General features: G+C 35.7%; 2 protein-coding genes across 3 annotated transcripts in view; one reads left to right on the top strand and one right to left on the bottom strand.

The window, feature by feature from the left end:
- The window catches only part of IFT74 (intraflagellar transport 74), a 129,473-nt gene that overhangs the window by 71,663 nt on the left and 32,026 nt on the right, over positions 1-25,784 (bottom strand). The gene's annotated exons all lie outside the window — the stretch shown is intronic.
- On the top strand, positions 3,544-25,645 carry LRRC19 (leucine rich repeat containing 19). The gene is made up of 5 exons (XM_020970031.2): positions 3,544-3,628; positions 18,960-19,046; positions 20,915-21,428; positions 23,509-23,709; positions 25,080-25,645. The coding sequence occupies exons 2-5, from the start codon at positions 18,969-18,971 to the stop codon at positions 25,406-25,408; spliced, it is 1,122 nt and encodes a 373-aa protein (XP_020825690.1). The 5' UTR covers positions 3,544-3,628; positions 18,960-18,968; the 3' UTR covers positions 25,409-25,645.

The following is a 25,784-nucleotide window of genomic DNA, read 5'->3' as shown; positions in this document are numbered from 1 at the left end:
TGATGTAGTACCACTGCACTATTAAAAAAATGATGAGTTGGTTGATTTTAGAAAAACCTGGAAAGACTTGGACTTATGAAGGAAAATGCTATCCACTACCAGAGAAAGAACTCTTAAATAGAAGTGTATAGAATGTGGTTTTACATATATGGATATGTGTGTGTATGTATACACACATGTGTATATTTGTGTTTAATTGTAGCCTTCTTGTGGGGTGGGGGCCCATGGAAGGAGAAGGAGGAAGAAAAAAGATTAAAAAGTGCACTGCAGAAAATAGAAGAAAACTTAGAAGGAAGCACAGAAAATAATCTTCTCTTTGTGTTCTGCTGTGTATGTAAAAATTTCAAAAAACATTAAAAAAAAGAAAGAGTAGCAGATCAATGGAATAGATTAGGTACACAATGCACATGATAAATGACAATAGTAATCTAGTGTTTCGATAAACCAAAAAATCTAAGCTTTTGGGGTAAAAACACCATTTGACAAAAACTGCTGGGAAAATTAAAAAGCAGTTTGGCAGAAGCTAGGCATAGAACAACATCTCACATTGTATGCCAAGACTAGATCAAAATGGATAAATGATTTAGACAGAAAGGGTGAAGATATTAAGTAAATTAGCGGAGCACAGAAAAGTGTCAGATCTATGGTTAAGGGAAGAGTTTATGACCAAACACGAAATAGAGAGGATCACAGCAAGTAAAATGGATAATTCTGATCATATGAAATTCTAAAGATTTTGCAAAAACAAAACCAATGCAGCCAAAATTACAAGGAAAGCAGGAAACAGAAAAATTTTTTACAGCAAGTTTCTCTTTTAAAAAGTCTTGCTTCTCAAACATATAGGGAACTGAGCCAAATTTATAAAAATAAGAGCTATTTTCCAATTGATAAATGATCAAAGGACCCAAAGAGGCAGTTTTCAGAAGAAGAAATCAATGCTATTAATAGTCATATAAAAAAATGCTCTAAATCACTAATAATTAGAGAAATACAAATCAAAACAACTCTGAGATACTACCTCACATCCATCAGATTGGTTAACATGACAGAAAAGGAAAACAACAAATGCTGGAGGGCATGTGGAAAAATTGGGACTTTAATATACTGTTGATGGTCTAACTACTTTGGGGAACAATTGGGAACTATGCCCACGTTATGCTATAAAACTGTACATGCCCTCCATCCAGCAATACCACTTCTAGGTCTGTATCCCAAAGGGATCAGAGAAAAGGGAAAAGGATTGACATGTACAAAAATATCTATAGCAGCTCTTTTGTGGTGGCAGAGTTGGAAATTTAGGGGATGCCTATCAGTTGAGGAATGGTCAAAGGAGTTATGATGGAATACTGTTGTGTTTTAAGAAATGGCAAACAGGATGGTTTTGGAAAAAAGCAACTGGGAAGACTTACATGAACTGACACAAAGTGAAATGAGCAGAACCAGAAGAATATTATACACAGTAACAATAATATCATAATGATGATTAACTATGAAAGACTTAGCTACTCTGATCAAAACAATGATCTAAGACAATTTCAAAGGACTCATGATAAAAAATGCTATCCACGTTTAGAGAACTATTGAAGTCTGAATGAACAGTGAAGAATACGTTTTTGCTTTATTTTTCTTGCTTTTTTGTTACAATATGGCTAATATGGAAATATGTTTTATAAGAATTCACATGGTAAGTTATATTATATTGCTTGCCTTCTTCAATGGGTGGGGAAGGGTTGGGATCAAGGCAAGGAATTTTTAACTCATTTTTTTTTAAATGTCAAAAATATGGGGCAGCTAGGTGGTGCAGTGGATAGAGCAATGGCCCTGGAGTCAGGAGGACCTCAGTTCAAATCTGGCCACAGACACTTGACACTTACTAGCTGTGTGACCCTGGGAAAGTCACTTAATTCTGATTGCCTCCTCTCCCCCACTCGCAATAAAATAAAATATGAAGAATAAATTACAAAAATGGAAAATGACATGTATTATCACTTGAAATCACTCTATTTGAGAATAGCCAAGTTGGCAGAGTAGAAGAAAGTAGCATAAACAAGCTTTCCCCAACTATTCCACAAAGATCTAGAAAATACACCATGCCCAATTCTGATTGAGACATCCAAGAAAAAATCTGAATCATTATTCCAGCTTACGTTGGCACAGGGGGAGAGAGACAGAGAGGTTTGAAGGAATAGAGGGATAGAGTCTAGTAAGGAACATGTTATGAGGACACTTCTAGTGTACAGACTAAATGAGAGCCTGCCTGCTGCTGGGCATCAGGTCAAGAAGAGGTCCCAGATCTGGCACAGAGTGGTCTGACTTTGTTTAACCAGGGGCCAACTAGCCGCTCTGTCACTCACTACTCACTGATGGGTCACAGATCCAGTTAGTACTGAGGAGATGTGAGCCATTCGGGAATGAGGATGGGGTTGGGAGTGTGTTGGCGAGGTTGGTTCAAGACGAGGAACAATCATGTGTGGATTCTAGGCTATGTACTGAGCAAGGAGGCTCACATCCACCGAGAGGGGAGACTAGCAGGCAGTGTGGTACTGTGAAAAAGCACAATATTTTGAGTCAGAAGGCATGCGTTCCAATCCCAGTTTTTGCCACATTCTACTTCTGTGATACTGGTAAAGGCACTTAACCTTCTGGGTTTCTGCATCTATAAGAAGGAGGTGAATGGATTAGATAACTTCCAAGGTCCCTCACAACTCTTAAGTCTACAATGTGAAAAGTGTTAGATCTATATCCCTGCACTATACATTCCATAGGAAGTAGAATCTTCAACCTTGAACCTCCATTATTCTACAAAGGCATATCCTGCCCCAGTTTACTTTGCACAGATACGTTTTCAACACATTTCACTCAATCAGGCATAAATGCTCAGTACTTCCACATTTCAGATCTGGCTGTCACTGGATCCATTGTACTTTCACTATCAGTTACTCTCTTTGCCCATGTTCACTTCTCATATGTGTACAATACATAAATGAGAATTAGTGTTAAATCTCATTTTATTGATGGTTAAACTGTAGAGCAGGAAGGTGGTATAACTGCTGGATGGTCACACAATGACCATCCAGAGTGGAAATAGAAAACCCAGGGCTCTCTTTTTTAAAAAAAATTTCACAACATGAGTTTAATTCCACTTACATCAAGACATGTTTATACAATTTATATCTCTGTCATAAAAATGAGCATTTTTGTTAAAGTGAAACTAAATGGACAAGAAACTTGGTAACATTTCCTGATAGCACAGATCCAAAAACATTACACTTCTACTGTTTTAAGTACTGTGTCATTTATATATTCCAAGTATAACTTTTCTCATGGTTATGTTATTTTTACATATAATTTCTTCAAAGAGATGATTCATTAGTAATTAGAAACATGAACATGATCAACAATGCATTACTTGCTATATTGGGTACTGCCAATGACGATCTTAAGAAACTATGCTTCTAGTCAATCTTTTGCTAAAGAAGTCCTGGCCTCTCCTTTTTTTTTCTTTTAAATCATGAAGTCCAAAGGTTAAAACAAAGTGAAATACTGTCACAACACATAACTTCTTTTAATGGAGGAAAAGGAATAATACAAGATCTCAATACACCTCATTTCCCAAGAAAAGGCAAAGGTAAGAGCCTGTATTACGTGTAGATTAAAAAAACTAGTAACTACATACTATACTCTTAAGTGTAATTTAGAACATTTCGTTTTAGCAACAGGCCAGAAATATAATTGTACTTTTATATCGCCAGAAGGAATGTGAACCTTGGACACAGCTAAAGGAACATTTTCCTGATAAAATTATTCATGAATATAAAAGAATTGCTTTTCCTTTGTAAAAATCAATGCTTTCATTTTTTCTACAAGATTTATAAACTTTTTAAAAACAATACAGATGCCTTTGTTTTTTGAAGTTTGTTAGGCATGAGGAAACCATTTTTAAATCTCAAATTTTTGTAAAGCAAATTTGTTAATTAACTAAAAAAATAATTTTGCTTACCCAAACATACTTGTTGCTACATATCTTTATTAAACAATAGCTTTGTATATAAAACAACTAAAAGATTCAAGGAATTTTCATCTGAAAACAGAATTAAAAAAACATTGCTTTCTGTATCTCACTGCATATGTACTGAATATGTACAAAGCCCTTTTTGAAGTAGTGTGATACACAGGATATGTCTAAAGAAACAGAATTAGGCAGTGTAATGAAAATTATTCCAAATGACCAATATTATTGAATTCATATACGCAAAGGCTGTTGCAGACGAAGTAGAATAAAACTAAAACATCCCATGATTGTAGCAATGATCTATCTGGTAATGAAATTTATTCTTTTGTGACCAGATAAAATATGATAGCTTTGTCTATGTCACCAAAAGAACTGTTTTTCTTGGTTAAATCTCTTCATGACACTGGTTCTTTAATAATTTGATTGTTAAGACAACCCCCTGAATTTGCATGTGATTATTTCTAATTTCTTATTTAATATTATACTACTTACTACCTCTGTGACCTTCTGTATATTACTAAGATCATTAGATTTGGAGTCAGAGCACCTGAGTTCAGATCCTGGTTCTGCTATTTACTACCTGTGTAACCTTCACTTTATTTCTCTAGGTTTCAGTTTCCTCATCTGTAAAACGAAAGGATTCAGCAAGAAAGGCTCATTACCTTCTTCAAAGGTCCCTTCCACCTTTAAATCCTTTGGCCTTATAATTAGATGCACAAACATTTTGATGTTCTTCTAGTAATTGTATTTACTCTAATCAGTCCTCACACACGCCACCAAAAAAGAAAAAATCCAAATGGTAACTAAAACAAATGGGAGAAAACCCTTTTAGTCATTTAGAAGTGAAAGTATTTTAAAGGAAGGTAAAAATGGAAATTTTTGCTATCTCTAAATGTAGCAAAAGATTCTGGACCCTAATCAACACTGGAATCACTGAGTATTATAGCCTCAGGATCTAATCTAAAAATATTCCTGCTCCCAGCTAGACTTAGTGTTCTTAACCTGGGGTTCATCAACTTAGGTTGGGTTCTTTAAAAAATTATTAGCCATTTTAATGTAATTGGTTTCTTTTGTTATTCTATGTATTTTATTTTATGCATTTAAAAGCATTATACTTAGGAAGGAGCCATAGCCTTCACCAATGGGCAAGGGGGTCCATGACAAACAAACATGGTTAAGAATCCGTACACTAAAATATATTTAGAAAGCATCTGACTGAAACTTAAGTAGGAAATATTAGGTACTATTAAGAAAGATTTCTGGTCCTCCTTAAAAAAGTGTGTGTGTGTGTGTGTGTGTGTGTTTGTGTGTGTACTTTCTGCCTCTACTTTCTTCCCTATCACTCAATAATTCCCTTCTAAAATCTAGCTCCTGGTGGATAGAGCACTGGCCGAGGAGTCAGGAGGACCTGATTTCAAATCTGGACTCAGACATATAACATTCACTAGCTGTGTGACCCTGGATAAGTCACTTAACCCCATTGCCTAGTCTTAAAAAAAAATCTAGCTCCTGACCGCTTCCCTTGATGAAAAATGTCTCTCCAAAGTTACCAATGACCTTTAAAAAAAAATTTTCAATCTGTAAAAAATCTGCCTTCTTTTCCTCCTATCCTACCACATCACCAATTGGCAATGAAAAAAAAACAAACCTATTACAAACATGTATAGTTAAGTAAAAACAAATTTCTGAACTTGCCATGTCCCCCCAAAATATGTCTCATTCTGTACCCCAAGTCCTTCACCTGTCAGGAGTTGGATACCATGTTATATCATCTGTCCTCTAGAATTACACTGATTAGTGTAATAATAATAGTGTAATTAGCACACCTTATTCTTTCAAAGTTGTTTATTTTTGCCATTTTATGTTCCATCACATTTATATACCACAACCTGTTCATCCATTCCTCAATGTATAAGCACACTCTCAAATTCTCATTATTTGCCATCTCAAGAAGGGCTATATTCTTATAGCCTTAGAATTTGTTTTACTTAGGACTAAGTCTTCTTATAACTTACCCTCCTTAACAATCCCACCTTCTCCCTTTCCCCTCCTATTTTCCAGTTGAGTGAAATGTATTTCTGTACTCAACTCTGTGTGTATGTTCGTGTGTATGTGTGTGTTCTTCCTACCACTGAGGTGAGAATTATAATGCCCAACTATGTAAAGAAAAATAGAAGTGTTGCAAGTAAACTGGAAAAAAAACCCAAAAAACCTGTTCAAATGAGAATGAAGTTAAAGTATTAGCTATTGCCCCAGACCCCCTCGTTTAGGTAGACATCTACTTGCTCACCCCGATCATGTGAGATAATTTTCCCTAACCTTCCTTTCTTTCCCCTTTCAACCAGTATACTCCTCTCCCCTTTTCTCAAAAATGACAAGATATAATAGGGCCACTCCTGGGGACACATTATCATCTTCTCATATTAGACTGTAAACAGTCTGTCCTTATTTAGTCTTTTATCATTGTTCATTTGTGTTTACCTTTTTGCATTTCTCTTAACTCCCGTGTTGGAATTCAAAGTTTCTTCACAGCTTTTTCCCAGGAAAGCTTGGTAGTCCTTTATTTCAATTTCCCCCCTGAATGATTATATTCAGTTTTGTTGGGTAAGTTATTCTTGGCTGTAAGCCTATATACTTTGCCTTCTGAAATATTATATTCCACACTTTCTGCTCCTTTGTGTAAATCATATGTAATCCTAATTGTGGCTTGAATTCTTTCTGGCTGATTGAAGCATTTTTATTCTTTCAATTGGAAGCTATGGATTTTGGCTATGACGTTCCTGAGAGTTCTTATTTTGATGTTTCTTTCAGAAGGTAACCATTAGATTCTTTCTATTTCCACTCTGCTCTCGAGATCAAAGTCATCTGGGCAGTTTTCTTTTAAGACTTCTTAAAATATTTTGTCTAGGTTCTTTTATTTTTGTCATAGAATTCAAGTAGTCCAATAATTTCTTAAATATTTTTCTCCTCAACCTGTTTTCTAGGTCAGCTGTTTTTGTTATAGGAAATTTTAGGTTTTCTTTTTTTTTTCAGTCTTTCGATTTAATTAAAATATATTTTGTTGACTCAGAGCTATTGGCTTACATTTGGTGCATTATAATCAGGGAATTTGTTTGGATAGGGTTTAGTACCTCTTGTGTCAAGTTGTTCCCTTTTCAATTCTTTTATAGCTTTCATTTCATTTCCAACTTTCCCCCTCAATTTCATTGATCAAATTTAAACTCTTTTTTAAAACTCTTGCTTTGTGGGGGATAGAACTAAGATGGCAGAGTAAAGGCAGTGACTTCCTTGAGCTCTCCCCCAGACTCCTCTAAATACCTGTAAAAACGGTTCTAAACAAATTCTAGAGTGGCAGAACCCATAAAAAGACAAAGTGAAACAAATTTCCAACCCCAGACAACCTGGATGAGTGATTAGAAAGCTCTATTGTGCCAGGCTGGGAGAGAAGCATAGTTCAGCATGGGCCTAGCCCACAAAGACCAAGCCTCAGTGAACCTGGAGTAGGCCTCAGGGGATTGAATCAAGGGAAGCTGTGTTGGTTTCCAGACTTCTCAGCTCACAAATGCCAAACACAACTTAGAAGGACAGTAGGAAAGGTCTGTGATCATGGTGAGAGAGGAACTTGGTCATAACCCCAGTCCCAGCATAGCCCTAGGGTGGTGGCTGCTTCTAGAGCTCGGCCCACAGACAGAGGGGGAATGGAGTGGCTGATCAGAGGGGGATTGCAGGGATCTCTTTACTGGTGGAGAGGCAAGATTTTTTTGCTTTGCCTGTCCTTGGGTCTGGTTCATGGTTCTGGATGGCAGTCCTGGTGCAAGGAGGAGCACTGGCATAGTAGAACTTGTGGCAGCTGTGCAAAGCGAATCCTCCTCATAGTTCCAAGGCAGAAAAGAGTGCTTATGGTCACTCATAGACCAGAGCCTAGGCCCAAAAAGGAATGAACACCTCGCCCTTGATTGTATCACCTTGGAAGAAATGAAAATTTACATGTCCTTAGAAGTATCTCTGAAAACAGCTGCACAAAACCCCCGAAACTTGGGACAGTACATTCTCCATACTGAAAACACACCTCTACCTTAACAAAGAGTTTAAAACTCAAGTAATTGGCTAGGAAAATGAGCAAATGGTGCAAAAAAAAGTCAGACCATAGATTCTTTGGTGACAAAGGAGATCAAAACATACAACCAGAAGAAGACAACAACGTCAAAGCCCCTACATCCAAAGCCTCCAATCAGTTCCAGGTCATGGAAGAGCTCAAAAAGGATTCTGAGAAGCAAGTAAGAGAAGTAGAGGAAAAACTAGCAAGAGAAACGAGAGTGATGCAAGAAAATCATGAAAAACAAGTCAACAGCTTGCTAAAGGAGACCCAGAAAAATACTGCAGAAAATAACACCTTAAAAAATAGCCTAACCCAAATGGCAAAAGAGGTCCAAAAAGCCAATGAGGAGAAGAATGCCTTCAAAAGCAGAACTGGCCAAATGGAAAAGAAAGTCCAAAAGCTTACTGAAAAAATACTTCCTGGGGCGAAGCCAAGATGGTGGAGTGAAAGCAGTGACTTGCTTGAGCTCTCCCCCAAACCCCTCCAAATATTCATAAAAAATGACTCTAAACAAATTCTGAAGCAGCAGAACCCACAAAAAGACAGAGTGAAACAAATTTCCAGCCTAAGACAACCTGGATGATTGATCAGAAAGGTGTATCGCAGCAGGCTCAGAGCGCAGCGCAGCGCTGGCATGGGCTCGCAAGCCTCAGCGAACCTGGAGCAGGCCTCAGAGGACTGAATCGTGGGCAGCTGTGGAGGTTTCCAGACTCCTCAATCCACGAATGCCAAAAACAACTTAGAAGGTCAGTGGGAAAAGTCTGTTTCTGTCAGTGCTGAGACAGGAAGGAGAGGTTTCAGCTCCATTTCCCAAAAGCGTGGCCCTGGGTGGGGCAGCTGATTCCCGAGCTTCTGGCCCACAGACTGAGGGCGAATCCAGTGGCTGATCAGAAAGGGATTTCAGGGATCTCTTTGCCAGGGTTGAGGTAGGAATCTCTTGCTTTGCCCGTGTTTGGATCTGGGTCACAGTTCCGGGCGGCAGTGCTGGGGTGAGGAGGAACACTGGTGCAGTGGAGCTTGTAGTGGCTGTGGAGAGGAGCCCCTCCTCACAGTTATGGGACAGAAAGGAGTACTTGTGATCACAGGCCAGGAAAGGAGTAAACACCTCGCCCCTTATCATACCACCTTGGAGGAACTGAAAATTTACAGGTCCCTACAAGTATCTCTGAAAACAGCTATACAAACCCCTGAAGCTTGGGACAGTACACTCTCCACATTGGAAGCAGACTCTTACCTTAACAAAGAGTTTAAAACTCAAGTAATTGGCTGGGACCATGAGTAAGCAGCGCAAAAAGAGTCAGACTATATTATCTTACTTTGGTAACAAAGAAGATCAAAATATACAACCAGAAGAAGACAACAAAATCAAAGCTCCTACATCCAAAGTCTCTAAGAAAAATATGAATCAGTCCCAGGCCTTGGAAGAGCTCAAAAGGGATTTTGAGAAGCAAGTAAGGGAAGTAGAGGAAAAACTGGAAGAGAAATGAGAGTGATGCAAGAAAATCATGAAAAAAAGTCAACAGCTTGCTAAAGGAGACCCCCAAAAATACTGAAGAAAATAACACCTTAAAAAACAGCCTAACCCAAATGGCAAAAGAGGTCCAAAAAGCCAATGAGGAGAAAAATGCCCTAAAAAGAAAAATTGGCCAAATGGAAAAGGAAGTCCAAAAGATTACTGAAGAAAATACTTCCTTAAAAATTAGAATAGAGCAATTGGAAGACAGTGACTTTATGAGAAATCAAGACACTGTAAAACAAATCCAAAAGAATGAAAAATTAGAAAACAATGTGAAATATCTCATTGGAAAAACAACTGACCTGGAAAATAGATCCAGGAGAGAGAATTTAAAAATTATTGGACTATCTGAAAGCCATGATCAAAAAAGAGCCTAGACATCATCTTTCAAGAAATTAATCAAGGAAAACTGCCCTGATATAGTAGAACCAGAGGGCAAAATAGAAATTGAAAGAATCCACAGATCTCCTCCTGAAAGAGATCCCCAAAGGAAAACTCCTAGGAATATTGTAGCCAAATTCCAGAGTTCCCAGGTCAAGGAGAAAATATTACAAGCTGCCAGAAGGAAACAATTCAAGTACTGTGGAAACACAATCAGGATAACACAAGATTTAGCAGCTTCTACATTAAAGGACCACAGGGCATGGAATATAATATTCCAGAGGGCAAAGGAGATAGGATTACAACCAAGAATCACCTACCAGCAAAACTGAGTATAATCCTTCAGGGGAAAAAATGGTCATTCAGTGAAATAGAGGACTTTCAAGCATTCCTGATGAAAAGACCAGAGCTGAATAGAAAATTTGACTTTCAAATACAGGACTCAAGTGGAACATGAAGAGGTAAACAGGAAAGAGAAATCATAAGAGACTTATTAAGATTGAACTGTTTACATTCCTGCATGGAAAGATGATATTTATAACTCATGAGACCTTTGTCAGTATTAGGGTAGTTGGAGGAAAAAAATTATATGTATGTATATATAGATAGATAGAGGGCACAGGGTGAGTTGAAGATTAAGGGGTCATATCTGGAGAATAAAATTAAGGGATGAGAGAGGATTATACTCAGAGAAGAAGAAAGGGAGAGGTAGAATGGGGTAAATTATCTCACAAAAAAAAAGACAAAAGAAAAGTCTTTACAGTGAAGGGGAAACAGGGGAAGGTGAGAGGGAATGAGTGAATCTTATTCTCATAGGATTGGGCTTAAGGAGGGAATAACATACACATTCAATTGGGTATGGAAATCTGTCTTACCCTACAGGAAAATAGGGGGAGAAGGGGACAAGAGAGCAGGGGATGATAGAGAGGAGGGCAGATTGGGAAAGGGGGTAATCAGAAGTAAATACTTCTGAGGAGGGACAGGGTCAAAAGAAAGAATAGAATAAATGGGAGGGCAGGATAGGATTAAGGGAAATAGAGTTAGTTTTTCACAACATGTCTACTATGGAAGTGTTTTGCATAACTGCACATGTACAACCTATATTGAGTTGCTTGCCTTTTCAATGAGGGTGGGTGTGGAGGGAGGAAGAGAGAAAATTTGAAACCTAAAGTTTTAAAAACATATGTTTAAAAAAATATTTTTACATGCTACTGGGAAATAAGAAATACAGGAAATGGGGTACAGAAGTCTATCCTGCCCTACAGGAAAATAGAAGGGGAAAGGGATAAGAGAAGGGGGGAGAGATAGAAGAGAGGACAGACTAGGGAAGGGTATTCAGAATGCATGCCATCTTGGGGTGGGGGGAGGGGTGAGATGGAGTGAAAATTTGGAACTCAAAAACTTGTGGAAGTGAATGTTGAAAACTAAAAATAAATTTCTATTAAAAAAAAGAAAAAATACTTCCTTAAAAATTAAAATGGAGCAAATGGAAGCTATGACTTTATGAGAAATCAAGACATTGTAAAATAAAACCAAAATGATGAAAAAATAGAAGACAATGTGAAAACTGGAAAAACAACTGACCTGGAACATCTCTCCTTAACAGGAGAGATAATTTAAAAATTACTATACTGCCTGAAAATTATGATCAAAAGAAGAGCCTAGACTTAATCTTTCAAGAAATTATCAAGGAAATCTGCCCTGATATTCTAGAACCAGAGGGTAAAGTAGAAATTGAAAGAATCCACTGATCACCTCCTGAAAGAAATCCCCCAAGGAAAGTTCCTAGGAATATTATAATCAAATTCCAGAGTTCCCAGGTCAAGGAGAAAATATTGCAAGCAGCCAGAAAGAAACAATTCAAGTATTGTGGAAACATAATCAGGATAACACAAGATTTAGAGGCTTCTACATTAAGGGACTGGAGGGCTTGGAATATAATATTCTGGAGGTCAAAGGAGATAGGATTACAACTAAGCATTACCTACCCAGGGGGAAAATGGACATGCAGTGAAATAGAGCACTTTCAAGCATTCTTGATGAAAAAGACCAGAGCTGATTAGAAAATTTGACTTTCAAACACAAGACTCAAGAGAAGCATGAAAAACAGGAAAGAGAAATAATAAGTGACTTATTAAAGTTGAACTGTTTACATTCCGACATGGAAATATATTTGTAACTTATAAGACCTTTGTAAGTATTAGTGTAGTTGGAGAGGGAAAATTATATGTGTGTGTATACATATACATATGTACATATATATATACACACGCACACACACAGATAGATAGAGGGCACAGGGTGAGCTGAAATGAAGTGGAGAAGGAGAAAGAGAGAGGTAGAATGGGGTAAATTATCTCACATAGTACAGATAAGAAAAAGCTTTTACATTGGAAAGGAATGAGGGAAGGTGAGAGGGAATGAATGAATCTTATTCTCATCAGACATGGCTTAAGGAGGGAATAACATACACACTCAATTGGGTATGGAAATTTATCTTACCCTACAGGAAAATAGGGGGGAAGGTGATAAGAGAGCAGGGGGATGATAGAAGGGAGGGCAGATTGGGGAAGGGGGTAATCAGAAGCAAACATTTTTGAGGAGGGACAGGATTAAAAGAGAGAAGAGAATAAATGGGGGTGGGATAGGATGAAGGGAAATACAGCTAGTTTTTCACAACATGACTACTATGGAAGTGTTTTGCATGGCTACACATGTATAACCTGTGTTGAGTTGTTTGCCTTCTCAATGAGGGTGGGTGGAGAGGGAGGGAGAAAATTTGGAACCCAAAGTTTTGAAAACAAATGTCAAAAAAATTGCTTTCACATGCAAATTGGAAATAAGATATACAGGTAATGGGGTATAGAAATCTATTCAGCCCTACAGTAAAATAGAAGGGGAAGGGGATAAGAGAAGGGGGTATGATAGAAGGGAGTGCAGATCAGGGGTAGGGGTCTTCAGAATGTACATCTTGGCGTGGGGGGAGGGGTGAGATGGGGAGAAAATTTGGAACTCAAAATCTTGTGGAAGTGAATGTTGAAAACTAAAATTAAATAAATTAATAAATGTTTAATATTAAAAAAAATTGCTTCATCTCTTCTAGGAATTCTAGTTGAATTTCTGCTCAAACTATGGTTTTTTTTTTAAGGCTTTGTAAACAAAGTTTGTTTCTGAGTCATTATTTTATGGGTTTTTGTTTTGAGTGTCCCCACAATCTTTCAATAAGGTAATTTGATGGCTTTTTCAGTCCTCTTCCTCCTTGGTTTTTCTGTAGAGTACTTGACACTATCAACCATCTTCTCCTCCTGCATCTTCTTGCTTCTCTGAGTTTTTGTTCATACTATCAGTTGACTTCCAACTTACCTGGCCAATCCTTTTTAAGTGTCCTTTGCTGGCTCATCCTTCACACCACTCTCCCTAATTTTTGATGTGCTCCAGGCCTTGGGCCCTCTTCTCTCTCTCTATTCTTTCACTTGGACACCTCACCTGCTCACATTATTTAGCTGTCATCTCTATGCAGATTATTCCCAAATGTACATATCCAGTCCCAGTTGCTCTCTAGTAGTATATCACCAAATGCCTACCAGACATTTCAAACTGAATGTAAGTCAGTCAGTCAATCAATCAACAAACACTTACTAAGTGCCACACATTATGCTAAGTGCTGAAGATACAAAGAAAGGGAAAACAGACAAGCAAAAACACTGCCCCTGATCTTAAAGAGCTTACATCTTAATGAGGAAAATAATATGCAAATATATAGTGAAAATAGGAGGTAATTTTATAGGGAAGGGATTCGTAGTAGGGCAGTGGAGCACTATTCTAGCAAAGGCCTCCTGAAGAAAGTAAGATTTGAGATGACTCTTGAAAGAAGCCAGGGAAGCCAGGAGATGGAGATGAAGAGGGAAAGCATTTCACACAGCCAGTGCAAAGCCACAGAGTTGGGAAATGGAGTACATGTGAGGAACAGCAAGTAGGTAAGTGCAAGTGGATCACAAAGTATCTAGAAGAGAATAAAGTGCAAAAAGACTGGCAAAGTAGGAAGACACCAGGTTGTGAAGGGGATTTTATATTTGATGCTAGATGTAAAAAGAGCCACTGGAATTTGCTGAGAGGGCTATAGAAGCAACATGGCCGGATCTGCTCTTAAAGATCATTTTGGCAGCCAAGTGGAGGATGGATTGGAGTACGCAGAGACTTCCACCATTTATATTTTCACATTTTCATAATACGAAGTATGATGATTCACCAAACCAATCATTTCCTTCTCACTTATTCATGATTTTCTATGTCTCCCTATTCTAGTAGGTCTATGGGATTAAGTACATGAAGAAAAACTTCTTTAATATGTTGCCTAAATACAAAAACAAGCTAACATTGGAAGCTACAGAATTTGTCAGTAAAGAGCATTTAAAAATACGGAAATGGCTATTTGTTGCTAAGTATTTGTCTATTGGAAATGATCTGGTACAAATAACATACCAAAATTCTTTCCCAACCCAAAGTGACATGTATGTAATCTTCATTCAGGTTTTGCTTAATATAAGAAAGAGTGAGAATTCAGTGCAATGGAAAGAACACTGGACTTGGAACAAAAAAAGATTATGGTTCAAGTTTTGGCTCTGCCATTTGTTTTGCAAATCATTTAAAATTTTGGGATTTGTTTTCTTCATTGAACCATCTATTTTATAAGGTGGTTTTGAAGAAAGTGTACTGAAAACATTAAATGTGAGTTTTTATTATTAAGTCTTTAAATGAATGTATAATGCTTTCCATTAATTGTAGCAGCTTCTTGGCTTGCTCTTCATAATCTCAACTACAGTTACATTCATGACAGATACTTCAGAAAATTCATGATTACTCAGTTTCTGTACCCTCTCCTATGATTCAGGTTGAAATCTCTGTATTGCAAATGGCCAACCATCTGGTGATTAGCTTATCTGAACGTAGTTAACTTGGTCCTTATTTGTTAGTCTTGTCTATACTCAAGGGTTTACAGAATGGACCTCTTTTACACAAAGCCTCTGAAATCCCTTAGTTATCTCCAACATGATCAGGCATCAGAATAGAACTCTGGTATAGGGATTTTCTCATAATCCTTAAATAAAATGAAGTGATACCAACTGGTAGAGTAGAAAATTTAAGGGAATTGATCAATATTGAAATAATGAGTTCCATATTGTGGTTGAATACTCAAAGAACATTAATGGACTGAAATGTTGACATAGTTTTCTTTCTATTTTCATATGGTAACTTTTCCCTAAGTATTTATAGTTTTCTATAACTAGTGAAGTGGGGATGCTCAGAGAATAAATATTTAAATACTCCTATAAAGAAAAAAAATACATTTTTATAAATACATCATGATGTTATTGTTTTTATGATTATTATCATCATCATCTTAGTGTACTGCTTTAAAGTTTTCAAAGCTCTTTCCAAACTGGCATGTGTCTATGAGATAAGTAGTATAGCTATTACTCCCATTTTATGGATTAAGAAGCTGAAGCTCAGAAAGATTAACTGACTTGCCTGTGGTCCCAAAGCTTTTATGTTCTGGAACCAGAATTCAAATCCAGGGCTCTGACTTCATCTTCGGCAGTCTCATAATGAGATGCCTGTATTTTAAACCTCTACAAACTGATATTTACTTATTTTTAACTGGGATATCTAAATTTCAAGTTGAATGACTAGAAACATCTATGTGATCATCACAATGGTAAAAAAATAAACAAACAAACATGCATACAACTTCTGAGAAGGCAAGTTATTTCACATGTAGTTTACACACTTAATTTTGTCAAACATTTCTGGTAGGTTTTCATATGTATATGTCTGCATAATTCATATTTGGATTTTTATGTCTTGAAAACTGATATGCTTGGTGAAGCCAAGAAGGCAAAGTACTAGGAAGCAGTGCAATAAGTTCCCCCTGCCCAAACTCCTCGAAACAGAGCTAGAAAATGCAGTAGACCAATCCTGATGGGAAAATCCAAGAAAAAGTCACAAGAGAGTCATTATTGCACCCCAAATTGGAAAAGAGAGACACAGAGGCCTGTGGATATGGGGACAGATCTGACCAGGAGAAGTTCTCAGGTGCCCAGGGAAAGGCTGAACAAACTGTGGTATGTGAATATGATAGGGTACTATTGTACTATAAGAAATGATGAGCAGGATGCTCTCAGAAAAACCTGGAAAGACTTGCATTGAATTATGCAAAGTGAAATATACTGTGTACAATGTAACAGCAGTATTGTAAGATAAACAGTTGTGAATGACTTAGGTATTCTCAGCAATATTCAAGACTGACGGACTTATGATGAAAAATACTATCTGTCCCAAAGAACTGTTGGTGTTTGAATACAGATTGAAGCATACTTCTTTTTTTACTTTATTTTTCTTGAGTTTTTTTCTTGTCTGTTTTCTTTTACAACATGACTATTATGTATACATTTTGTATGATTACACATGTATAACTATATGGAAATGCTTACCTTCTCAATGGGGGTGAGGAGGGAGGAAAAGAGAGAATTTGGAACTTAAAAGTTTTTTAAAATGAATGTTAAAAATTGTCTTTACATGTAACTGAGGAAAAATAAAATACTAAAAGCTAAAAAAAGCTATTAAAAGTTACAGGGATTCTCAAGTCACAAACCCAGAAAACACTGATCCCAAGACATGTGCAAGCAAAGACTCAAAGAAAAATGCAGCTTGGGCACAAATTCAAGTAGAATTTGTGAAAGAGGTGAAGCAAGAGTTAAAAATGTTTTAATTAATGAAATAAGAGGGAAAGTTGGAAATTAAATGAGAATTATGGAAGAAGGAATCAGAAAGGCACAAGAATTACAAAGCCTTGCGCAAATTATAAATTCTCTAAAAATTAGAATGAACTAAAAAAAAGCCAATGACTCCATGCATCAACAAAAATATTAAAACAAAGTCAAAAAACTGAACAAAAATGGAAGAAAATTTAAGATTTCTCATAATAAAAGTAATTGACCTGGAAAAAAGATTCCAAAGAAAAAAATTAAGAATCATTGGACTACCTAGGGGTCATGACCAAAAAAGAAGAGCCTAGACATCAAATTTCAAGAAATCTTAAAACTGTTCACATTTCTTAGAACTAGAGGGCAAAGTAGAAATAGAAAGAATCCAGCAGTCACTTATTGAAACTCCAAAATGAATTTTCCCAGGAACATCATAGCCCAAATCTAGAACTTTCAGGTTAATGAAAAAAATACCTCAATCAGACAGAAAGAAAGAATTCAACTACCAAGGACCCACAGTTGGAATCATACACAATTTAAAAGCCAACATGATAAAAGAGCAGAGAGGGCTTGGATTGGACCCACTAAGGAGAAGCTATCAGAAGACGTGGACAATGTTGCACAAGATGAAGTATGGATGGGTTGTGATCTATGTGAGAGGTATCAAACACACAGTCCTTACATCCAGGTTAAAATGTAACTGGGAAATATTTAACAAAATAAATATACAATAGAACATTGATAATGTTAGTATATGGTTTTCTAATTAAATAAGCAGCCCACAAGGATCCTTATGCATGATTTAGTGGCCTCTGTTTCTACTTGAGTTTGATAACACTGATCTATACAACTGGAGAGAATAACTACATCATTAAATATTGAAGTACTCTCCTGGTGATGTTATATGGATGTGAATCATGGAACACCACAATCTCTAAAGAATAAAAATTCCAGTTTATCCAAAGATAAAAGTAGAAGCTTTGGTGGATATAAGTAGGTTGTAGTACATGATTAATAATAACTTTGTCCATAAATGGTGTAAAATATACTATCAAGGAAATATGTAAGAAAAGAAGGTAGGTTAATCATGTAATGAAAGTAAAGAGATAATAGAAATAGAGGAAATGTGGTAGAGTGGAAAAAAAACACTATTTCTGAACTGAAAGGAAATGGATTCAAATCCTGCCTCTGAATTTATTAACTGTATAAGCTTGGGAAACGTACTTAACCACCCTATGCCTCAGTGTTCTTTATGTATAAAATAAGGGCTGAGAATGGCCTTGAAGATACCTTTCATTTCTAGACCCATCGCCCCATGAACTAAAAAAAAAAGGCAATTGGGAAGAGCCTGGGTAGAGAATGGAAAGAAATTAGTGAACAATTTCACAGAATGAGAAAAAACGTATGTATTGTGATCTGCACCAATATAGGGAATAACCAAATGATGAATCCACTGAAATATATATTACTATACTTTACTGAAGTAAACTCACATGGCACATGAACATAGATACTTATATATTTGCATTGAATAGATAGTAGTAACTATAAGATTATGATCATGATTGCTGACATTTATGATACTTAAAGGTTTGTAAAGTGCTTTAAATACATTATTTAATTTTATTCTCATGATGAACTTGTAATTATTGTCTTCATTTTTAAGATCTAAGGTTCAGAGACTAACTTGCCCATGGCCACAAACTGATAAATGTTAGAATTGGGATTTGAACACAGGTCTCTCTTGAATCTAAGTTGAACACTTATCCCCATTATTGTACAAGTTTCATTAGCAATGAAATCATGAGACTTTTCCCAATGTGAAAAAGTATATTTTCACATAAACAAAATTCATTTAACTAAAAATGTATACAACCATCTATGTAAAAATGTGTCAATTATTTAAAAAAGGTCCTGTCATTAGATACTCTAATCAAACATATTTAACAACAAGAACTACATTAATGAGAAGCTTATAGTCTGTTATTTGCTATGATATTTGAATTATTACTATTTTGTTAGGTCTAGGTTGGTGAAGTATGAGGTCACTGCTGTTTCTTTTGTTTTATCAATGCCATGGGCATTTTAAGAAAAAATTTAAACAGAATCTGAGAAAACAAAGTTAAATAAAATACTGTAATAATTACTAAAACCTTAGCTTTACGTAAAAAATGTCTTTTCTTTTAGGCTCTAAAGATGAAAATCACAGGCATCTTAATCTTGCTTTGGGAACTGTCACTTTTAGCAACAGGCCTAAGCTGTACTTTTAAAATAGTAAGTTTTGAAATCAGAGGTATGAATTCTTCAATGGAGTTTTCAAAAGATAGAGTACATTCATAAGAACTATGATCAATATATTAAACAATCTTGACTCCAGACGATTTATCTTGACTCCAGAGTATTTATGAGGCACATCTTCCTCCTTTTGGTAGAAATGTGGTAGGCTATAGGTATATATGCCATCAGACACGATCAGTGTGCCAGTCTGAATTGCCTAACTGTATTTTTGTCACAAGACAAGGTTCTTCTGGGGAGGTAGCCACTGTGAAATGACAGCCATATATTTTTGAAAGCACCAGTAAACCATTAAAAAGGAGTCAAATTGGCTGAACATTCTACAGGAACAGAAATAGTAACACTGTGACCTATCAGAACAGTGGTTCTGAAAGTTATAATTAACCTATCTAATCAACTAATTGGTCTTTCTTAAAAAACAACCAAGATATTTATTCAAAATCGTATTTGTGAACTATGATCTGATTCGAAAGACTTGCATTATGATAGCTATGGTTCCTAAAAATGTGGATATAAAAATAATTCTGCACTTCTCCATGGACTGTCATTCAAAAACTAGAAATGACATTCTTTTAGAAGAGAAGGGGGAAATAGAGAGCTTGGAATGTATTCCAAGATATAAACATACACTTTATTCATGAATATAAGAAGCCTTTTAAAATAACCTATTTATGGTAAAAAATATTCTGAAGCAAAAACTGATATTTGTGTTTTCTTAGAATTTTATTATGATAAGGTCTCTTTGTGTGCATTTTGCTATTGGGTATAATGAAAAGGATTTTTTTCATTATGTGTTCATTAAAGCGTGGATTTCCACACAGAAGGTTTCCTTGAAGGACACATAAGCACATATTATACGGCCTTTCTCCTGATAAATCACTAGTCAATAATAGTATTATTACAGTATATGATTGTGGTGGGGGTGATCAGAATAATCCCCTCACTTACTGGACTGGATCTGAATTGGGTCACTTCCTGGGGGGCTGGTCATGAGTTCTGGTCTCTTGCTGAGATGACACAGAAATTCCTGATTGGTGTTCCCTATCATTTGGTAATCCTGCATACATACCAATCATACAGGGCTGATTCTGGTTAAATTGATATAAAAGAGGTGATACCATGTGTGTTAAGGGTTGTGTCACCGCTGACTGATTCAGAAAGTCACCATCCCCATGGAATAGAAGAGAAACTGAGTAAAAATAACTAATTTTTAAAGTTATATTCAGGGCTTTCTCTTCCTTAAACTTCCAGAAATATCCAAAGGCCTTGGAAGTTCAAGCGGTAGAGTTATTGTGCTCTGTTTTCTTGTAGTATCATTTCAATAAGAATCCACAAGGGCAGCTGAGTCACGCCGTGGATAGAGCACCGGCCCTGAAGTTAGGAGGATCTGAGTTCAAATCCAGCCTCAGACCAAACATTTGACACTTATAGCTGTGTGACCCTGGGCAAGTCACTTAACCCCAATTGCCTAAAAAAAAAAAAAGAATCCAGAGCACATGTCCTAAGGAATGGGAACAGAGGGCACATGCAGCTTCATGGAGGGTAAGTCAGTACAGTAAATCAGGGGATTCACTTGTCATTTCTGTTACATCAGTATAACAAATCAGAATCTGTCTTCTATGGTTTGCATGCGTGCAGGATTTCCAAATCCTTTGGAAAATTAGTCTAGAACAGGAAAACAGCTTGTCATGTTTATTTTAAGTCCATAATTGCAATAAATCAATTACTGGATTGCCCTTTCAAAACCAGTTCCTTCCTATCCCTACCTTTCAAGAACAATTTGTATCTGAGATCTTCTGGTAGTCTGTTAATTCTTTTCTGGTTAATATGCTTTTGTTCTTTTTCAGGATGGCAGTCATAATTTCACTGCAAAGAACCATACTTCACTTCCACAAAATATAAATAAAAATGTTACTATACTTGATCTCAGTTATAACCAAATCACCCTGAACAGAATAGATATAAGTATTCTTCAGACACATGTTTTACTAACTGAACTCAATCTGAACAACAACAAAATTGTTTTCCTACATAATAATAGTTTTGGTAGTCTTTCCAGCCTGGAAATTTTAAGTATCAGCAGCAACTCTATCAATACAATTGAGCAGAATGCTTTTGTAGGATTAGATAAACTAAAACAATTGTGTCTTTGCCAAAATAAAATCGCTCAACTGAATCCTTCTACATTGATACCTCTAAAAAGCCTGATGGCTTTGAATTTGCAAAACAACATGATAAGTTTTTTTGATGTTCCAAGACAATTTCAACTGGAAAAAATAATTTTATATGGAAATCCATGGAACTGCTCTTGTAGTCTATATAATTTACAGAACTGGTTGAATACCTCAAAAGTAATACTAGGTAAGTTATAAAAATGAAAATATTTCAAAAATAACATGAGCTTCACTTCAGGTTGTCGTTCCCTAGAAGACTCGCATAAAATTAAATTATGTAAAAACAATGAATTTGTTCATATTTAGATAGAAAAGAAATACTTTGAAAAGCAGCAACTGTGAATAACAAAAGTAACATGAATATGTACATAAAATTAGATCTTATTTGCCTCAAACAAAAAATTCACTTTGTGTGATGCTGCTTGCATTTCATATCTTTATATTTCTTGCTTTGGCATTTGAGATTGTTTTTTACTATGACATTCTTCCTGTGTGGGATATGCTGGTGACAATAGATACTTTAGTTGTATAGGCTGAACTATAATTATAGACTGAACACTTTGAATATCCTGATTTTAATGTTACATTATTTAAAATACAACTTTATTTCAAAAGAGGCACACTCAGAACTAACTTCTGTTTAAAGATAATATTTGAGTGTCACTTTAAATGAAATACATGTTTAATGGGTAATTCAGTACCTTTCTCACAAATCTCTCTAATTGTTCCTTTATAAATCTGCTCTGGATCCAAAATGGTGAGCTAAAGACTTTTGATGTCAAAAACCCTCTCTATTTCCTTAGTTGCCACCTACTGGTAATTACAGTATTCCTGTGACCAGCCTATTCTATAGACTATTACTGAATAAACTACAGCCATCTTCTTTCTTGCCTTCCTTTCACCCTTTCAAGATGAGAGAGGACTATTCCAGATATCCTTATATAGAAAAGGTATAAGCCCTCAGGACTCCTTCTACCTCCTCCACACACCCAGGAAAAGGCAACTTTGTACCATATTATTTTTCACTTTTTCATAATTACAGAGATATTACCACCTCCTACTTATTAATGGTACGACTCTCTACTAGGTACAACTTGAAATTTATACAGAATTTTTCTTCTTAGCAACATGCAACTTTTACAAACTGCTTCAGTAAGACTTTTTGAGGAAAATGTTTTTGAAAGAGCCTATCTATTTCAGAGTGAACAGAAATTTAAAGATTTGCATTATAGTACGACCATTTTTTAATAAATTAAATATTTGACTCTGACAACGCAGAAACTTCTAAAGGTACATCCCATATAGTGAAATTTTCAAAACTGGCAAAAGAAAATGTAACCAAGGTCTTCCTATACGACTACATTTTCTAGCGACAATTTTAATTACTATGACAACACCAGTAATCTGAGTGAACTAGAACTACTTATGTCACTCAGTCTGTATAGAAATATGTTATGGCTAACTTTACTTGGAAAGAAATGCATATTATTAACCATTATCTTCTCATTTAAGTATAAGTAGCAATTCTATCAGTACAACAGAACAGGCTATTTTTACAGGCTTACATGAATTCTTTATTTTAATGAAAAGTGTAATGAATAAAAGTAATTAAGGGAAGCAGCTTGACAATGGATAGACAGCTGATTTAGAATCAGAAAAACCTAGGTTCAAGTGCTGCTTCTGATGTACAATGGCTATGTGACCCTGGGGAAGTCAATTTTACCTCTCAATGCCCTATTTAATGATTCGTTAAGTCTTTCAAGTTTCATTACAGGGGCCACCTCTCTCCCCCCTCAAAAGAAACAAAAAACAAAAACAAAACCCAGTATAGTATGGTGGAAAGAATATTGTCATAGAAGTCAGAGACCTAGATTCTAGGTCTCCGGTCTGCCAACAACCAGCTATGTGAATTTAGACAAACAAATACTTAACTAAAATAAGTTGTATCTTCATTAATAAAATGAAAACGTTGAGAAGATGGGCCAGGTTCCTTCCAGTTCTAAGTTTTTGTCACCTTATGAGTCTAATATAAATTATAATAAATTGCTTACCCTTTATTTTAAGGAAATTGAAGGTAAGTGAATATTAAACTCCCTTTTAAAAAAGCACTATTTTGATATTATCTCTAGGCAGTGAAAGAACATTAAAAATGAGAAAAATGAGTTGAGATGAAAATGAGATGAAGGGAGCTACATGTTGATATAAATTGTTATTAATAAATAAACCCTATCAACATTATCTCATAACTTATTCCTTCTACTTCACAGAAGGTGAGAATATCACAATGTGTAGCTCTCCAGATGCCCTAAAGAACTACAGCATCAAAGCAGCACCTTACGAGAATGGATGTCATTCAAAATCTCCCTTACCTATAACTCAATTTTCTAATATTCATTTCAAGTCCTCTGGCAACTCAACACTTTTTCAAAATTTAAATGACACTGTGAACAACATAACAAAAAATGCAGGTAATGTACTGATCTTTTAAATTTAAAATTTTATACAGAAATTCAAATTTTCAGATTACTTAAATCCAACTGCATCATATGTAAGAAACATTTCACTATTACTCTCCAAATCTTTTTGTATGAAGCAATGTAAAAAGGAAAGTCTAAGTCTAAATAAATAATATGCATGTTGCTATACCTTGGTAGACTGTAAACTCCCTGAGAATATGGATCTTTCTGTATGATCTTTCTGTATGTGTGTTTCCTATATAATGCAATATGTAGCACTGCCATTTGCCTGTTGATTATCAAATGCTTATTGATGGAATTGAATTATAAAACAATGTTATCCAAGTTTTAACAGAAAAACAATTTGACAGGAGTCTTCTCAGATAAGTTTACATTTTTCTTTTTCTATTTACTTATTTGTTCGTTTATTTTAGGCAATTGGGGTTAAGTGACTTGCCAGGGTCACACAGCTAATAAGTGTCAAGTGTTTGGTCTGAGGCCAGATTTGAACTCAGGTTCTCTTAACTTCAGGGCCGGTGCTCTATCCACTGCGCAACCCTGCCGCCCCTACATTTTTCTTTTTAACAAATATTCAAAGTAAGAGGATGCTCCTATGCTACCCTTGTGTTCAACCCACAACTTTTCAACATGCTGGTACCCTCGGCTCTTTAGTTCTCTAGCTTCATTATCAACTCAATTCAGCAAACACTGAGTAAGCACTATGTGCAGGACATGATGACACATCCTAGGAGATACAGATATGAATAAAACGTAGTCTTTATGCACTCCTGCATTCCTCTTTTCCCTGACACGTTTTTGACCCACTGATGACTTGATTTTCTATCCAATAACATTTGTCATTTGACTTTCAATTCATCCTTATTATTTCTGTGACATGGGTTTTTTTTTTTTGGTAGGAGATACTTCTCTATGAAAAATCAAATTCTGGAACATTAATATATCCTACAAAATTCCAATTTTGTGTAATATGGAAAAATCTATTTTAATTTTAATTAACACTATTGTTATTTACCCAAAAGTTCAGGCTAATAAATACACAAGTATAAAAGACCCATCCATTTTCACCATTCTGATTCCTAAAGTGAGTAAGAATGGTATGATCAAGAGAGAAAAAAAAAGCTACAAGGATATCTACAGTATGGTAATCGTCATTATTTTGAAAAAGCTATTAGTACACATTATCTATCAAGTGCCATGTTTTAAAAGTTTTTTTTATAACAGATTAGGTAATTTGTGACTAATGAAAGGTGGGTGGTATTTAGTCTTTAACACTTATAAATCAATAAATAATTTGGAGGTAATGAATTCTTTTACCTCATTTTTCTCAATTTGACAAGAGTCTTTTTCTCTTTCTCTTTAAGAATCTGAGCCTCTTGGTAAAAGCTGGGCCCTTCTTGTTGGTGTTGTAGTTGTGGTCCTGGTAACTTCACTGCTGATTCTTATTGCTTTCAAATGCCCAACATGGTATAACATTTTGTTTAGCTACAATCATCATCGCTTGCATGAGCAAGAGGGTGACACATATGAAGAAGATTTTACTGTATACTCCAATTCTCTTCCACAAATACCAAATACAAACCCAGAAGAAAATATAGTGATATTTGATCAATTAAGTGCATTTGTGGTAGACGAAGATGGGTTTATTGAAGACAAATACATAGATGCTCAAGAAATGCGTGAAGAAAACTAATTTTGTTCAAAATTTGATTCTTTGTAAGTGGACTGACATATTTTTAATTTAATAAGGCATAGATTTTGTTGTACATCAAATATCAAACCACAACTAAAACTTCCTATATTTGTTAATACACACACACACACACACACACACACACACACACACACACTAATGACCATTATGAAATGGTTAAAAGAAAAATTTTAAGAAGTGGACAATCCCAGTAATAAATAACTGGTAAAGCATAGTAGTAGTAATATGAGGATCTGAAACTAATAACTTGTCAATTATTAGAACACTGGATCCCGACTCATTCATATGTACTAGCTAAGCCCTATTATTCTCTAACATTTACATCAGATCCTAGATTTGGAACTGGATGAAACTT

The sequence above is a fragment of the Phascolarctos cinereus genome, unplaced genomic scaffold (assembly GCF_003287225.1).
Source record: "Phascolarctos cinereus isolate Bilbo 61053 unplaced genomic scaffold, phaCin_HiC Scaffold_4;HRSCAF=312, whole genome shotgun sequence".
Lineage (NCBI taxonomy): Eukaryota > Metazoa > Chordata > Mammalia > Diprotodontia > Phascolarctidae > Phascolarctos > Phascolarctos cinereus.
The sequence above is the reverse complement of the archived record's forward strand: the minus strand, read 5'-3'. Positions and strand labels throughout refer to the sequence as shown.

Coding starts and splice junctions, on each gene's coding strand:
- LRRC19 (XM_020970031.2), top strand. CDS start 18,969: ATGAAAATCACAGGCATCTTAATCTTGCTTTGGGAACTGTCACTTTTA. Junction 21,429..23,508: donor TACCTCAAAAGTAATACTAG/GTAAGTTATAAA, acceptor TCTACTTCACAG/AAGGTGAGAATATCACAATG. Junction 23,710..25,079: donor CAACATAACAAAAAATGCAG/GTAATGTACTGA, acceptor TTTCTCTTTAAG/AATCTGAGCCTCTTGGTAAA.